We start from the raw sequence: 12,374 nt of genomic DNA, 5'->3' as shown, positions 1-12,374 counted from the left end.
CCACTCATGTCTGCATCACCTCTTTCCTCTATTACTGGGGTGTCCTTTGGATACTTTTGAAGGATGCTTCTTTCTTTCCCTTGCTACAGATCCCTGTCCAACCATTGTTCTCTCCCTCTTGGATGTGCTCCTCCCTTTTTCCACCCATGTCTGCATCACCTCTTTTCATATTAGGTATGGAGTATACCTGGTACAGAAGTGGTGCGGTCTCCCATGTATGATCCTGTACTACTGGGGTGTCCTTTGGATGCTTCTTTCTTTCCCTTGCAACCGTCCCTCCACCTATTTGCCTATTTATGTGAAAAGAGGTAATGTACTGTATCGGAAGTTATAATTTTCCTGTACTGAAAATGTATTTCCGATAGGTGCTTAATTTCTCTCACCCTTCCCACCCATTGAAAACTGCTGCTTCCATTTTCTACCAAAACTCAAAGTGATATTTTGGGTAGAATTGAATAGGAGTCACATTTCACACTCCTGTTGGTGGAGGGTTGTCACATGATGATTTACATGCAAGACGCAGTGGAACAACGTTGATGTATATGGGAGCGCAAGGCTTGTGGCATGTATAAGAATTTTTGCATATAGAGGGCAGCACTGAATGAGAATAACTATTTATGTGAGAGAGGGTAAGTACCTATTGGAAATATAATTTCAGTATAGGAAAACTATAACTTCTGCATTTGAAACATCAAGGCTCATTGATGATGAATAAACCTTGCCTTTTCCATTTTCTGTTTGTACACTTTATTTTATCTTCAGTTCATTTTCAAGTTCTGTTTTTTTTTGTTTTTTTTTCATTTAAATAGAGATTGTTTCGTTTCTTTATTTTCTTCACATCAACCATTCCTTTATTGCCCATTGGATCTTTAGCAAATAGTATTTTATTTTACTCAGACTTTAGTACTGCCTTTTGTCTCTTTCAATCTACTGCACTTATCCTTGAATTATGGAACCTCTAGTTTTTATGAAGATCAGTAGGCTGTGTAAAAGGTGTATGCTTAAAGTACCAGAGATAATCTTGATCTATAAAATGCTGAGATTGGTGACAAGGATTTAGTTATTGCTGTAAGGGTAGTGATTTGTGTCTTTAATTACTCCAAATTATGTTTTTCTCCAATGCTTTTAATGAGATATAATCCAAGAGATTCCTCTGCATTCTGGCAGGAACATTAACAGAGAGGAGAAAAGCCAAGTTGACCTGATGATGAAAACAGAGGAATCTGTATTAACCTGGAAAAGTTCTTTTTTGAATGCTGAGTGCTTCCTAATTCTTCAGTTGGTGTTCTAGATCTTAATATGCTATCCACTCTTCAAGATAGCTGAACTACAGCCTGGTCCATCATCTACCACTGATCATGTGAGTCATTCTTGAGCAGATCAGCCAAATTCAAAGATACAGGTAGGAAGCTGTCAAGAAGGGGTTGCCAACTGTGGCTCATTGAAACCAATTGGAATAGCTTGTACAGTGAACCATGGAGCTTGATATCCAAATCTGTTGATGCAACTTGTTGAATAACCCCCCTCGGAAGTGGCAGAAATGAGTCATTGTGGACGGACCATGCCATCATGAAATGTACATGATCTGTCATGACAGCCAGAATATGACATATGCTGGATAAGCTGGGAGCCCTGTCATTATGATGGAAGTTTTGACACTATTCCAACCTCAAATTAATTTTTGATATTTGGGTAAAAACACCATTGCTGTGAAAATATATCACACAAGCAACCATGATCAAGAATTAAATATTTGGTGGAATGTGAGAACTTAAGCCACTAAAGAGGAGCTGATGCCTGTGCAAATACTGGCTCTACAGTTTGTGTGGAATGATATGTACATTTGCAAGTTGCCCTTGCTACAACTGAAAGGAAGTAACGAAGGGAAATACATTTTACTTTCAAATTTAATAGTTTCATAAAGGAAGATTTAGATTGCTTTTGTAAGTGGTATAGCACATAGAATTTCTGCACCCAGGAACAAATGATGCAGTGTCTGGTGCTTTGTTTGAATGGCCCTTTACTAGATGCTGTGGAATACCTGGAGTCTGACCAACTGTGCATCTGGGTAGCTATTGTCACATAGCTGTATCAGAGATTTGATCCAATAAAGGAATGAACAATCTAACAGGTAGAATTCAATGCTGATGAAAATGGTACCCAAAAAAGTTGGCTGCATATGCCAATGAGATGTGACATTTGCACTTTAAAGCATACCACAGTATGGTGGCAACAGAATTTACAAATTTTATGGAGGGAACCCTCTTTTGAGTCTGGTGTTAAAGATGTCTGTAATTGAAGCTTTGTTTTTGGCAGTGAGGAATGAAATAGCAACCTTGTCCAAATTGTTGGAGTGAAGTAAATCTGCATTAACAGGTGATTAACCGGAGTTGCTACCAGCTGAGATGCAGGGTATCACAAACCTAATGTGCTGATGATGTGGATTGAAAGGCATTTTGAGCCAGAGTGAGACACAACAAGTGTCTTTTATAAATATGTACAGTTTGAACAATTCTTCTATAAGTGTCATTTACTTTGCCTACACTGGAACTCAAAGGAATAGTTTGATATGTCAACAACAGGCTCAGGTTAGAAGACAGGTTATAAATATTTTCAGATCTAGGTTTTTGGCCACTGATCTGGGAGAAAATAGCTATCTATTTGTTTCTTCAGTTGTGGTTCTTAGTATAATGTCTACAAAGCCAAGAGTGACTCTGTATGTGCCTGTGAAATTATCTGGACAGGAGGTAGAGCTTTTAGTTGATACAATAGCTACTAAATCTGTAATTGATCTTGGGTGTATCAGTCACTAGTGCAAACACCTCTTCCTTCCAAATGATGAACAGCTTACAGTGAATGGAGTAGCTTGATTATGTATCATGATTGGTGGCATCACCAGGCATGCAAAAATAGTAGAAACCAATCTTAGCTCAAATATTGATATTTTAAGTTTAGATTTCTTTCAGATGTCATTTGCTAATATAGCCTGTATACCAGGTGAAATATCATCCAAAATATGCATAAGAACTGTGGACTATGTGAATGTATATAGACATTACCATTGTAATTCTTTGTAATGCACAAGTGGTGTTTTGTGTTGAACTATGAAAATAATCTCAGGTTGCACCACCAGCTAACACTGTGTTCGAAGTGAAGCTTAAAACTTAGTTTTCTTGCTTAAAACCTATACATGCCTGCTCAAACACTTGTATCTCCAAGACCAAAATATTATCTATTTATGACTTTTAATATAGGGAACATGCAGTAGGTGTACTAGCTGGATCAATAATGGGTATGGTACATGAAATAGAAATAACTGAAACTAGTGGTATAGCTTGGTGTTACTTTGCACACTAATGCAGCAAACAAATACACTATTGCTTGTTCTTCTGAGATGCTGATTGGAGATTGTGCGGGCTATCTAAGTTAAGATAAGCAGATAAAACTTGCTAGGTTTTGATTTTTTTACTGATAATTTGGCAGAACAAGCAGTCAGCTGGTAAGAACAATCATTGCCATCATCATATAGATACCAGAGAAACATGCCCAATAAAGCAACTGTCAGGCTTCCTTGGAGCACCAGGAATATAACTAAGCTTCAGATAGATCAGATGTTGAAAGATGGAATCATTCAACTTTCAAGGAGTGCATGGTTATCACCAGTAGTAATCATACAGAAGGAAAGAGGTACACCAAGGTTCTGCGTTGACTTCAGTCAGGTGAATGCAGTAACGCATGTTGATGCATTTCTGTTGTTGTGTAGATGGATGTGTTGACGTATTGGAAGGATTCTGCTGGTTTACTTCACTGGATTTTGCCTCTGCTTGTTGGCAAGTCAAGCTAGATGATGAAACAGAACCAAGGCTGCTTTTGGCACTTCAGAAGGCTTGTATGAATTTTATGATATGCCATTTGCCTCTGTATTGCTTCTGAGCGAATGATGGAACTCACATTATATCATTTGCAGTACGAACCATGTCTAATGTCAAAAATATTTTGGTGTTTGGTCGCACATTTCAGGCTGCAGCTGAAAATCTAAATATTGTATTTCAATGTTTGCATCAGGCATGTCTGAAACTGAAGCTGGGAAAATGTTCTTTTATGTGGATGCATGTAGAATTTCTTGGACATATAGTAAAGAGGGACAGAGTGTCTAAGAGATCATGCTAAAATATGGCAGTGGTAGACTGGCCTGAACCTACAACAAAAGACAAGTATGAGTCTTTCTCAGGTTTAGTTCATAGACATTTTGTAGCCAATTTTTAAGTACAAAGGCATTATTTTTTGCATTAACTAAAGTGGACTAATAGCTGTGTAAAGTTATTCCAGTCATTAAAATGGTCTTGTTGCCCCAGTGTTAACTTATCCAATTAAAACCTCATTTCCCATAAAAAAAATTAATGCAGATGATCCTCTAGTTCCAAGTTTTAACGTTTTTCTAGTATGAATGAAATTTTAGTCGTACATTTACAATTTTTCTTAACATAATTCACCACTTTAAAATATCGATGTTTATGTAGGCCTTATGTTTCTGGAATAATTAGGTCTTGCATGGCCTATTAGTTAATGTGCCAGAACGTGAATCCAAGAGCCCATGGTTAACAGAAACAAAGTATACCAAGCTCCATACTTTGGGACCATAGGTAAATTTTAAGAGTGACAGTCAAGTTCCACTATTCATTTGACTAGCTGCCTTCAACCTAGTTTTATCAGTTCAAAGTTAAGGATGGCCAGGTAACTTTGTATGAATATCCAAAACAAACATACTATAAAAATATTTTTAGTAATGTTTCTTTGTATTGGCAAAGATACACTATTCTTTTGGTGGGAAAGTAGCTTCCTTGTAATAAGAGACAAGGGATTGGTGTTTCTTTGTGCTCTGTCTTGGTCACTTCAGTATTGATAAGGTAATTTAATTGTGCTTAGTAATATGGCATATTTCTCATCAAAGCTTAGATATGTCACTTTTTCCTATTTCTTTATGAACTTATCTTTTCTAGATATGTTTTTGTGCATTTCTTTCCTTCTTATATCCTGTCTTATTGTTGGATGTAGTTCATTTTGTTATATACTGGAATTTTATTATCAAATTATACCATGTTAAATAACAAAATTTATTGCAAATGCTTCTAACTTACTAAACTTTCCAGTTGAAAAAACAAACAAATAACATTCTCTTGTTTCAGAAAACTTTACTCCAACTTTGGTGGGCCCTGGGCAGAACAACCATGTAGGCCACAAGACATTGGTAAAAACTGTTTGTTTGTTTAGTTAGTTATATATCATGTTTTATAAAGCACTGCTTAATTTTTTTTTATCAAGATACACCCTTAGGTATCTATACACTGGTAGTTCTGTTACATGTTCCAAAATTATTTTTCCAGATTTTTATTAGATCCTGAATTTTATTTATAAAGTTATTTTAGGTGAAAATATAAAAGGCAAGAAAGTTGTTAATTGAATTGAATGAATTCAGACTTCCCAGTTTATTTTTATAAAAGGAATGAAGTATTTCACTTTCAATTTCTTTTGTGAAAATGGAACTGTCAGGTCAAAGTTTTCTGTAATGAATAAAGTTACAACAAAAGTAGGTCATTCAGAATTTTTCAATTTTTAGCTTTATGTGTTAAATTCGTATAAATATATAGTTTCTTAACTTTTTGTTAAAATCACATTACAGTGGAGCCTTGCTATAACGTAAATGCCTATAGTGTGAGTCTTGGTATAACGAAGATCTCTCATAGACTCCAAAATTCCAGTTTTAGCTAAAGTTAATTAATCAGTGTGAATTGAGAGTTACAATAAGTTAGTAACTGACCAATGAAATTTCTCTATCTTAATTAATTAAGGATGTTAACCAATGAAATGTAGTTATTCTAATGGATTGCTGCATACCTCCCTATAAATGAGGCATCCAAACTAGTTTAAAACATCAGTACTTGTACAATTTCAATAATACTGTCATCTTCATGGCCCTTATGATCTGTGACAATACTTGAAAAAAAATCATGTGGATGTATTATTTTCACATTTTCTTAATAAAATATAATTTTTATTCAAATCTGAAAAAGTTGTCTTGTTTGTTGTGTCGTTTATTCATGGTTTCTACAGTTTGGGGGTTGAATGGGATGTGGATGAAAGTGTCGTGGGCCCACCGTATGTGATGGTTTGACAGGGCATTTATAATGCAGTCCCCTGTCATGGATCCCTACTAATATGTTATAGTGAGGTTCCACTGTACTTCTATTATAGTAGTTGTGAAGAAAGGAAGTAAGTCTTATAAGGTTTGTTGTTACACTAGTTAATGCATAAATTCAGTTGTTCAAAATTATTATTTTTACAAGTTCTTGTACAGTTCGGCATTAATTGTGCAATTTAGTTTAGATGGTAAAACATCAAAATAGTATTTATTACAACTAGACCAAAGACTTATCTTCTATATGCATTTGAAACACTATGAAAATTTATTAGTTATATTTACAGAAATACAAAAGTTAGTTTATGCACTTCTTCAGCTGATGCATTTTTGACTAGTTTTTCTCTCTCTGTAAATTTCATCTGTACAGATTATCATGTCCCTTCTGAGTACTTGATCAATCAGAACATTCGAGATAAACTAGCTTCTATCAAACTAAATCGATATGGGGAAGACCTCTTGTTTTTTTTGTTCTACATGTTTAGTGGAGACATTCTACAATTGTCAGCAGCAGCAGAATTGTAAGTTTTTCAACTTATAATAAAAGCTATTATAACTTGTGATATCTAATTAGGATTTGCTTAATATCTTAAACAAATTACAATAACGTTTAGTATATCTAATCGCACTTTCTCTAAATCTAAAATAAACCCCTACAACAGTGTTGCCTATTTATACTTTGTTCAGCTTCTAAAAGAACTACAGGTAAAGATGTGTAACTATAACTTGTTTGACTTCTTTGTAAAAACAGTAACTTGGGAAATGTAATTTCTAGTCATTTATATGTACCTAACAACTTGAATTTATTTATATATTAAAGAATTCCTAGAATATCGTGACACTTTAAAATCTGTATTTTGTTTAACTTGTTTTTAGGAAAATTCACAATAGCTTTTGATTCCTAGCATTAAAAATGTGATACTTGCTGACTGTGAGTTGTTCAACTTAAAAAAAGTATACCATGATATTATACAGTATCTAGCAACCTTAGTGTACAGGGTGATACAAAAAGTCACACTTGTGTTTCATTAACTTTCTCTCTCTTTTTGTTATACAGATTGTTTAGAATGTTATTACCCTACAAGTGAGCAAATATTCACATTATTATATTATGCCATAATATCAACAGTGTATATTGCAAACAGTTGTAAGAGCAGATCTTAATAAAAACCATAATAGTGCATGACTTTTGTATCATTAAGATAACACATAATACTACATCATTATGTGTTATCTAACAACCTATGTGTGATCTGTAGCATAGTAACTTACATTTAAGTCTTTAGTGAATTGTGTTTTTTTTTTCATACTTAGCAATTATTATACATAGACCCCAAGTTGTTGTAGTATCATTTGGTAATAAGTATCTTAAATGAACATGTAAATTTTAGGTAATTTTGTCAGCATTTTTCACATTAGTATCAGAAAAATAATCCATATTTACCTCTCATGGACAGAGCAGTTCAACAGTCATTGTTGTGAATATTTGTGGTCAGTTATTGGCTAATTCTTTCATTGGTTATAACTCCTAGACTGCTTTGGGTTCTAATAATTTATTTGCTTGGTTATATAGATCATTGAATTTTTATTTATTCCTTTCATAACCATGCATTTTATATTCCTAGGAATGAGGTAAAATTGGAATATTTTACAAAATATCAAAACTTTTATTTGATTTATTTATTATTTATTTTATTGAAAAAAAGGCTATACAAACCATACAGCATTGTATTCAGTGTGAAACACCGTTATCAAAGTATGTCCATCTGATCCCTGGGAATAGGAATAGCAGGCTTACCAAATACATCCCTATTGTAAGCAAGGTGTTAGTCATTACTGGGTTGAATATTATGTGGGCTAAATAAAAATGTAAAGATTTTCATTATTTAAGAAATCTTGATAAGATTGATAGTTTCAAGGTAATTAATTTTGCCATAAAATACTAGGCTTGTCTTATGGATAATTGGCAATTAGAGTTACCTTGTTAAATCATGAACTCAGGTAGGTAGTTAGTGTTTTATTCTTAGTGAACTGACATTAAATTCTGTTTGATATGTCATAAATTTGGACAACTAAAAGTTATAATCACATTAAGTTATAAACTTGGTTAAGTAATAGAACCGCCTTAATAAATTAAAAAATAAATATATGATAGTTAACACCACCTTTAATATGCTAAAAAATGAATAACTAACACTTGGAAAGTATCATTTGCATCAGAAGTGATAGTTTAGAACACTGAATTGTGTTTATAGGTTTTATAAATTATTGTACAGTAAACAAAAAATTTGGAGTGGGTATGATTATGTTGATTTTTGAGATTTTTATGTATTTCTTATAGATACAGCAGGGAATGGAGGTTTCACAAAGATGAGAGGGTGTGGATCACACGAGCTCCAGGCATGGTACCAGCAGAGAAAACAGGCACTTATGAACGAGGAACATACTATTTTTTTGATGCCGCAAACTGGAGGAAGGTAGCTAAAGAGTTTCACTTGGAATATGATAGGCTAGAAGAACGGCCTCACATTCCACAAGCGTTCCCTTACAATCTTTTCCAGACAATGATGTCATAGTACACTTTTGGACCATTTATTATGGTCTCCTTTATAGTGTAATATAGTAGAAAGTTATTGAACTGTAAAAGAAGTCCTAGCACAAACACTTAACATGAAAGTTCTTATAATGCTTGGAAACTGTTTTGCTACTAGGCACTTTTTTTAAAGAACATTTTAAAAGTAACAGTCATAATGGTCTTATGATCATTGTGTCAATTACATCAAACCTTTAACTTCATCTTGTACATTTGTATTATTCTTTACTGTTTTCAAGATAGTAGTGTAATAAATCAGAAAGGATAATAGTGAAATAGTATTAAAAAAATCATATCTTAATCTATTGTGTTAGTGTGTTTTTGCCAGCATTAATAATTGCAATTAATTGTTTGTGAAGTACAGGATTTAAGGAGAAAGATCAAGGATTCATCCACACATACAACAGTTTTTGCTTTGTGGATGTTTTGCATAGGCATGTCAGTGAATAGCAGTAACCTGAGACTGTTTGTGTGATCTTTCAAAACTTCTGAAGGAGTCTTAGAACAACTATACATTATAAAATATATTCTGTATGAAATTTCAAGAGTACTTTGTGCTGATGACTGATTAAGTGATGATAAAACCACTTTTGAAGCACAAGTAGTTTATTAGATAAAGCCAAAAATATACACTGTTAAAATTTATACATGTTAATGACATAAAATGCCCAACTAGTTTTGTCACATCAAGTATGTCATTATCCAGGGCAACATTAATACAGTCACAACTATTGTGATAACATATTTATACTGCAAACTTCATTATCTCATGGGCGCATTAAAAAAAGTTCTACCCCATTTCATTGTTTATAAGACTACTTCTATTTTCATATAGTATAATTCAATCTCTATTATTGCATTGATGATAGTATTTTTCTCTGGCAATAAAATATTTTTCCAATGTTCATTTTATGGTTAATTTTAAACAGGTGTATAATTACGGCTAATTTCCCTTCTCCTTCACAATGACAGTGATCTTCATTTGTATGCAGCTTCCACTGAGATGCAGAGTGGAGTATATTGGTTTACCCCTGTTTATCCATCCTGATCTTGTGGACAATGATGTCTAAAGAATAAATAGATGAATTTTGACCAAACTTATAAAACTGGTATTACATACAAAGTTATAGATTTAAATTTTTAAGGTTATGGGTCAAAGGTCAAAATATCACTTGTTCATATACATTCTGCCTCAGTATTGTGGAAGTATGTTCGAAAGCTGTATAGATGGATTTTAATCAAACTTGTACAACAGGTACTGTATCATCAAATTAGAGGGATTTAATCGTGTAATATAATGTTAATGCAGACATAGGTGTTTCATAAACGTAACTTGCACTTGTTCATTTTAAAAAACAACTTGTTGATTAAATTAGCTTCAAATCCTCTGGTTACAGCATTATTTTTCAAATAATTGCACCTTATATACCTTTTTGGTCTAAACAGACATTCTCAACCTATGCCGATTTGATGTTTTATAAACACCAATCTTCTGAGAAAAAGTGTGGTTCAACCGTTTTTGAAGAAATAAACATGCACTATTTGGTTTGCTTTACATTTCTGCCTGTAGAGTACCATCTGGATTATGTGTAATCAACACATCCAAAAATGAGTCTTATGTTTTTCACTTTCAAAGGAAAACTGTATGTCAGGATTAATCAAGTTTAGGGGATCATGGAATTACTTCAGCCAGTTTGTATTGGGTATTACTGTGAAAGTGTCACCAACATGAAAATCTGGTTTTTTGTCTAATTTGGCAAATAACTTTTCTTCAAAATCATCCATACAAATATCACATAGGAGAGGGAAAAGACCAGGCTAAGTCTTTGATTTTCTTGAAAAAAAAATTGTCACTAAATTTGAAGTAGGAATTACACAATTTCCTCAATTTTTAATTTATTTTTCATCCTGGTGAGTAAACACTTCGTGTTATTTTCTAACAAGATATTTAAAATCCCATCTTGAATAAACTATAATAAAAAATAAATAAATTGTGCTCTGCACTATGGGGTTATGGATGTATAATAAAAGCAACAGTCAAATTCCACCACTCAGTTAGATTAGCCTGTGAGTTAGTGATAAGTAGTGTTGATTTGCTACCTTCTCTTTAGATCACTTCAGTATTATGGATGACTAGTGCAGATAGCTCTTGAATAGGTTTGCACAAAATTCAATAAACAAATAATAGATCTGATAGTTAATTCTTCTTTAAGTAACTTAGGTAGACAATAAAATCTTGGTGGGATAACATTGGAAGGTAGAATATTTTGTTTTTCTTTACTTGACAAATATTTAATCTTCATTTCAACTTTAATCTGTTCCATAGTTTTTCCTGTGGGGTCACATTTTATATAAGAACCATATAATAATAACTTATCAGCTGCTTCGTTATATATTTTTATTTATAATATCAGTTTTTTCCTCCTTTATCCAGCTTTGTTATAATAACATCTTTGTTAACTTGTATATATGTATAGTACCTCATATTTATGTTTATAGAATTGTATTTTAAAATGTTAAGCACTTGAATTCTAAGTTATTGACTTTGTAATGAAATGTACATCACAAATACTAGCTCCTGATTCAGGAACTGTTTTTTTTTTAGGATTCACTTTTCCTTGAGTGGTTAGGGTGCTTAACTCACAGTCTGTGGGTTGCAGGTCAAATCTCCATCCCACCAAACATGCTTGCCCTTTCAGCCATAAGGCATTACAATGTGATGGTCAGTCCCACTGTTCATTGGTAAAAGATTAGCCCAAGAGTTGGTGGTGTTGACTAGCTGCCTTTCCTCTGGTCTTTTAATGCTAAATTAGAGACGGCTAGTGCAGATAGCCCTGGTGCAGCTTTGCACAAAATTCAAATCAAACCAAACTTTGAGTGTTACCCTTGATAATGACAAACTTGATGTGTCTAAACTAGTTTAGTATAGTTAGTTTATATTAATATTAACAATATCTGGTTAATTTATGGTATTATCCATTAAACTAGTTGTGCTGTTTTATTAAAAATATATTCTACCATATATCAGTACAAACACATACAAAGAAAATACTGCACTGCCCCTAAATGCCAAAACATGCTACTGTTATTTCACTCTTATTTTCATGGCTTTATGTATAAAATCATTGCATACTAATTCTTTGTTTTTAAGTAATTATTTTTAAAAGTCCCATTTGGAACTTGAATGAGATTTTAAAGAACAAATGTACAATATTATCCCCAAAAGACTCAGAGAATGAATATACTGCCATAATTATAAGTTTCCAATATTACTTAGCTAGTTAAACCACTACAGTATATGAGAATAATAATAAATAAAAACTCGTTTCTCTGCTTTTAAGTTGTATTTTATTTTATTTTTGTACTCAACTTGAACAATCAGACATTTGTTCCGATAAACTGCTGTAATTGAAAGGAAAATAAATTTATTTTTTTTCTTTTTAAGATGTGATTTGCTATTTTAATTTCAGGAGAAATTGATAAACTAAGTTATCTGAGAGATATTCTTCCTCTGAATTACAAGCAAAATAATTTTTTTTATACTTATACTGTTTGTTTATGTACAAAAACATTTTAATCATGACA

At 32.9% G+C, this 12,374-nt stretch overlaps 1 protein-coding gene across 2 annotated transcripts in view; it reads left to right on the top strand.

Annotated features, from left to right (window-relative positions):
- LOC106469084 (CCR4-NOT transcription complex subunit 2-like) overlaps positions 1-12,124 on the top strand; it is a 40,779-nt gene extending 28,655 nt beyond the window's left edge. For both annotated transcript variants that reach the window (XM_022397494.1, XM_013929540.2), the window contains exons 8-10: positions 5,187-5,248; positions 6,567-6,717; positions 8,538-12,124. In XM_022397494.1, coding sequence (XP_022253202.1) covers positions 5,187-5,248; positions 6,567-6,717; positions 8,538-8,772 — 448 coding nt within the window. In that variant the 3' untranslated portion in view covers positions 8,773-12,124. The remainder of the gene's footprint in view (positions 1-5,186; positions 5,249-6,566; positions 6,718-8,537) is intronic.
- Positions 12,125-12,374: the final 250 nt, after the last annotated feature.

Source organism: Limulus polyphemus, unplaced genomic scaffold, assembly GCF_000517525.1.
Source record: "Limulus polyphemus unplaced genomic scaffold, Limulus_polyphemus-2.1.2 Scaffold3290, whole genome shotgun sequence".
NCBI classification, from domain to species: Eukaryota; Metazoa; Arthropoda; class Merostomata; order Xiphosura; family Limulidae; genus Limulus; species Limulus polyphemus.
This window is presented reverse-complemented; position numbering and strand designations above follow the sequence as displayed.